Source organism: Ammospiza caudacuta, chromosome 4 (assembly GCF_027887145.1).
Source record: "Ammospiza caudacuta isolate bAmmCau1 chromosome 4, bAmmCau1.pri, whole genome shotgun sequence".
In the NCBI taxonomy this organism is placed as follows: domain Eukaryota; kingdom Metazoa; phylum Chordata; class Aves; order Passeriformes; family Passerellidae; genus Ammospiza; species Ammospiza caudacuta.
Window position 1 is genome coordinate 22124480 of NC_080596.1, and position 5390 is coordinate 22129869.

At 59.8% G+C, this 5390-nt stretch overlaps 1 protein-coding gene across 1 annotated transcript; it reads left to right on the plus strand.

Moving 5' to 3' along the window:
• Nucleotides 1-2693: 2693 nt before the first annotated feature.
• POU4F2 (POU class 4 homeobox 2) lies at nt 2694-4372 on the plus strand. Its single transcript, XM_058804096.1, has 2 exons — nt 2694-2993; nt 3431-4372. Exons 1-2 carry the CDS (start codon nt 2694-2696, stop codon nt 4370-4372), a joined length of 1242 nt encoding a protein of 413 aa, XP_058660079.1.
• Nucleotides 4373-5390: the final 1018 nt, after the last annotated feature.

Genomic DNA, 5390 nt, shown 5'->3' on the forward strand with positions numbered 1-5390 from the left:
GGGGCCGCCCAGGTGCCGGGGGGCGGCGGAGCCTCCGCGGCCGCTGCGGCTCCCCCGGCGCCCTCCCGACTGCGGGCGGGGGCGCGGACGGGCAGCGCGGGGGCTCCACGGAAAAACCCAACGCCCAAACACATAAACAAAAAAAATCACCAGGAAAAGGGGGGAATGGGAAGGTGCTGGGCGGTGGAGCCGCGGGCGAGGCGCTGCCGGCAGCGGGCACAGCGGCAGCGCGGGGCCGGAGCCGCGGCGGTCCCTGCAGCGCCGAGAGCACCGCGGGCACCCCCGGGGTCACCCCCGGGCCCGGCACCGAGCAAAGTTGGCCCAGCTCTGCCGCTCCGCGTCCCGGCGGCGGCCGGTGGGAGAGGCGATGAGCGCTCGGCGTTTTGGAGATCGGTTGTCAGTTGCTATTAAAATCAAGATTAATTCATATTAACGATATGCGTTCTCAATTCTCCCGTGTGACAGCATACATTAGAACAACTATTGCGAGTAATTAAACTCAGTGCGGGAGGGGTTAAACGTATAGCGGGAGGGGGGGTTTCCTCCTCGCGTTTCTCTCCGCCAAAGTTGAGCTCGGAAAGCCGGGCGGGCACAGCCCCTTCCCCGGCTGGCTCCGCGCACCCGGCAGGCTGGCTGCCCTCGGACCTCCCCGTGCCAACGAGGTATTCTCTTCTTCTTCTTCTTCTTCTTCTTCTTCATCTTCTTCTTCTTCTTCTTTCCCTTCCTTCTTTTTTTAAATTTTTTTCCCTTCCTCTTCCCCGGGAAGCTGGAGCTTTCCCGGCTCTCCGCTCCCCTCCCGGCACTCCCGCGCCGGGGCGCGCAGCGCTGCGGCCGCTGCCGGCCGGCGGAGGCGGGGGCGCAGGAGCGGCCGGGGCGCTGCGGGGACCCGGCGCAGGGAGGGGGACAGCGGGACAGCGGCCTCGCCGCCAGCCCGGCCAGCCCTGCCCGCACCCCGCGTGGGCTCGGCCCGCCATCCCCTCAAAACGCGCAAAATGTTGTTGTTGATGGCTCTTTCTTGGGCGTTGGAGATGCTCGATGCTTTAGACTAATTAGACAAGCCAAACGCCTTTTGAAGATTAAGCAAATTGGACAACCCTTGTTAATTAGAACATAATTTAAAGTTTGAAATTATATCACTCATGAAGTAGCCTAATTAGTATGACGATATGTTAATAGCCTACCGAGACACGAAGCGCGGAGGTTTGGCATGAACTCCTTAAAGGCTTGCAAGAAAATCCTCTTTCCTATGTTGTCATTAATAAAAGATTTCTATAGACTTCAGCCTTTCAACAGTGACATACAATTTATAGTACACACAATGCATTAGCCCATAGTGCTGCTCAATTTTTTTACTATTATGAAAACTAATAAATTCGTCAAGCTGAATTAAGCATACAAATCAGATGAGGCATAACAGATTACATATTGAAGCGCCGTGTCTCCCGAGCCTAAATGAAATTTCAATCTAATAATTCCTTCCTGGCCCGGCCATAATTTGTTTAGAGATGTTGTTCTACTTCTTTCCAAGCGCTATTCACACCATAATTAAATGATACTCAAGCTTTTAACTTTGATTTATTTCATTTCTCCGAGCTGGCGACAGTGAGAGCTGATACAATGTAATTTTTTTTTATTTCCCTTAAAATTACCAAGTCTGCTGTTTGGGTGAGAAATTAAACACCTAAGTACTCATTTCTGCTGCAAAGTGAAATTCATGGAAATAAACCAGACCACCTCCAGGAAAACTGACTTTCCCCGATTTTTTTTCTCTGTCTTTTCATTTTTTCTTTTCCTTTTCCTTTTCTTCTTTTGCTATTAGACAGGCGTGGGAAATTGGCAGATAGCGGTGCGCTTTTGCGGGAGGATCCCTCCGGTTCCCCGCCGGCGGGGGCAGCCCCTGGCCGCCGCTCCCGGCCTTTCCCCGCGCTGTGCCCGCGCATCTCCCGCCCCCGCGGTGCCAGAGCAGCGGCGGGACACTCTGGCTGTAGGTGAGCCCGGACGGGACTTTTCCCCCCGTTTTTAAAAATATTTTTTTCTTTCCATGGAAGGTGGATTCGAGGCGGTGGGGTCGTCGCTTCCCCCCCTCCTTTCTTTTTCTTTTTTTTTTTTTTTTCCTTTTTGGCTTTTTCCCTCCCCTTTCCGGGAGGCGACGGGGCGCGGCGCGGCGGTGAGTGCGGGAGCACGCGTGGGCGTGGGAGCGGCGGGGGGCGGGCAGGGAGCGGCGGAGGAGGGGGCCGGGGCCGAGGAGGCAGGCGCGGAGGGCCCTTCCCGAGGAGTTGGGCTGTAGTGACAGGCGAGAGGGGAGGGGAGGGAGGGGAGAGAGTAAAACCCACCGGCGCGGCGGCGGGGAGGGCACTTCGCGAGAGGCGAGGGCCGGCGCCGGAGCGGAGGCGGCGGCGGACAGCGGCGAGCGCCCGGGCGGAGGGCGGGCGGCATCCCGCGCATCCCGCGCATCCCGTGCATCCCCCGCGCATCCCCGGCTCGCCGGAGCCGCCGCTCCCTCTCGTCCCCAGCGAGGCTCGGGGAGCCGGCTGGGGGACGAGTGGGAATTTTTTTTTTTTTTTAATTTTTCGGCGGGTGGGGGCGCGGGGCTCCTGCGGCTTTTCCGGGGGGTCCGGGCCCCCGGCCCCGCGCCCCTGCCCTCCTCCGGCGGCCGGCTGCCGGCGGGCCGGGCCGCGGCGGCGGCCAGCACCATGATGATGTCTCTGAGCAGCAAGCAGCCTTTCGGCCTCTCCCACAGCGGCGGCAGCGGCGGCGGCCTCCACGAAACCAAGTACTCGGCCCTGCACACCGCCTCGCCCTGTCCCTCCGCCGGCGCCACCGCCCCCGCCGCCAGCTCCCCCAGCAGCACCGGCAGCGGCGGCTCCGCCGGACGCGGCTCCGGCTCCGGCCCGGGCGGCAGCGGCGGCTCCGGCTCCAGCTCGGGCTCCGGCCCCGGCGGCAGCGGCGGCGGCGCGGAGGCGATGCGGCGGGCCTGCCTGCCCGCCCCTCCGGTAGGTGCCCGCCGCCCGCCGCCCCGCTTTAAGGGGAGCCCCTCGGCGGCCCCCCGGATCCGCCTGATGATTTTTTCATGGCCGTGCAGCAAATCACCCGGCGCCGCCGGGCGCTCGCCCAACTTATGCATGCGGCGGCTCTTGCCGCTCGTATTAATTTTTATGACCTGGGATGCTGCGTGCGGCTGGTGCGTGTGTCCGTCCGTCCGTCCGCCCGCCGCGGCTCCTCTGTGCGAGCGGCTGCGCGCCGCGCCCGCTCCCTCGCCCCGCTAGCTCCCTCTTCTCCTGTGCTCTCCTCCCCCCCACCACCCCACCCCCCCTCCCTTCTCCAGGATTTCTCTTTTAACATGCTGGGAAGGTTTTAGTGGCACGGCGGAGTGCGCGGGGAGGCGAATTCCCTGCTGAGCGTTATGTGTGCCTTCTATTTGCAATTGCAGAGCAATATATTCGGCGGTCTGGACGAGAGCCTGCTGGCCCGCGCCGAAGCCCTGGCAGCGGTGGACATCGTCTCCCCGAGCAAGAGCCACCACCATCACCCGCCGCACCACAGCCCCTTCAAGCCGGACGCCACGTACCACACCATGAACACCATCCCCTGCACCTCGGCCGCCTCCTCCTCCTCCGTGCCCATCTCCCACCCGTCCGCCCTGTCGGGCACCCACCACCACCATCACCACCACCACCACCACCACCACCAGCCGCACCAGGCGCTGGAGGGGGAACTCTTGGAGCACCTGACGCCGGGGCTGGCGCTGGGGGCCATGGCGGCCCCCGACGGCGCCGTGGTCTCCACGCCGGGCCACGCTCCGCACATGGCCGGCATGAACCCCATGCACCCGGCGGCGCTGGGCATGGCCCACGCCCACGGGCTGCCGGCGCACATGGGCTGCATGAGCGACGTGGACGCCGACCCCCGCGACTTGGAGGCCTTCGCCGAGCGCTTCAAGCAGCGCCGCATCAAGCTGGGGGTGACCCAGGCCGACGTGGGCTCGGCGCTGGCCAACCTGAAGATCCCGGGGGTGGGCTCCCTCAGCCAGAGCACCATCTGCCGCTTCGAGTCGCTCACCCTCTCTCACAACAACATGATCGCCCTCAAACCCATCCTGCAGGCGTGGCTGGAGGAGGCCGAGAAGTCTCACCGCGAGAAGCTGGCCAAGCCCGAGCTCTTCAGCGGCGCGGAGAAGAAGCGCAAGCGGACCTCCATCGCCGCCCCCGAGAAGCGCTCGCTGGAGGCCTATTTCGCCCTGCAGCCCCGGCCCTCCTCCGAGAAGATCGCCGCCATCGCCGAGAAGCTGGACCTCAAGAAGAACGTGGTCCGCGTCTGGTTCTGCAACCAGCGCCAGAAGCAGAAGCGCATGAAGTACTCGGCGGGCATCTGAGCCCGGCGGCACCCGCAGCTCCAGCGCCGCCGCCGCCCACAGAAAACCCCACAAACAACCGGAACAACAAAAAGGAAAGGAGGAAAACGACCCCAAACGACCCCAGCCCACCCCGCCGCCCGCCCCGCGCCCAACTTTCGGGGGAAGTTCCCCGCGGAGCCGCGCCCGGACCCGCCCGGCAAGTACCGCTGGTTTTTATTGCTAACAGACCTCGCCCGGGTGGCAGCGGGGTGGCCACGATGCCATGGCTTTCTCGGGACCCAAACTTGAATCTAGAGTTGAGGCTTCGCACCGCGAGAGACGTCTAAAAATATTTTGATTTAAATAATAATAATAATAATAATTTAAAAAACAGATGGCAGGTTTTTCTGCATTTACACTGCGTATTATAAATATATAAATATATATATATTTTTACTGTGGTTATTATCCTTTTCCTTCTCTGAAGTTATAACGCTTAGGGAAAGAGCTGATCCTGCTGTGTTCACTGGTCTTCAAAAGCTATTATTAGATTACTGCCAAACAACCCCTTGTAAATTATTAATTTATCTCTCTAGCAACTTCATTTTGTGCTCATTCTAATTAATTACACCTCTTTAATCTAAGTCTTGATAAAAGTAAAAAAAAATTGTTAGTGAGAATCAAATATTTTGTGTTGGTAGGATTTATGAACGTGAGCTTTTCTTCTTCTGAATGTCCCTTTTGGCCATTTGTAAATTGTCACCTGAACCTAAGGTATTTCTCTGGCGAGTATTCTTATTCGTACGACGTCGGCACCCTATAGTAGATGTCTTACGTTATTTGTGTAGCCTGATTCACTGTCCGAGGTATTTGTTTACCGCGTTACATATTTAATGGGGATTCCCATATTGTCCCCAGCACACGCTGCTCCCGAAGTGAGAAAGGACGTGGCCGCGTAGGTGACAGCGCTAGGGGGTGGGGAGGGTCGGGGTGGGATTGTCGCTTCGGGTTTCTTGCCAGCACAATATCCGTCTTTCTCGATTTCAAAGGTGTATCG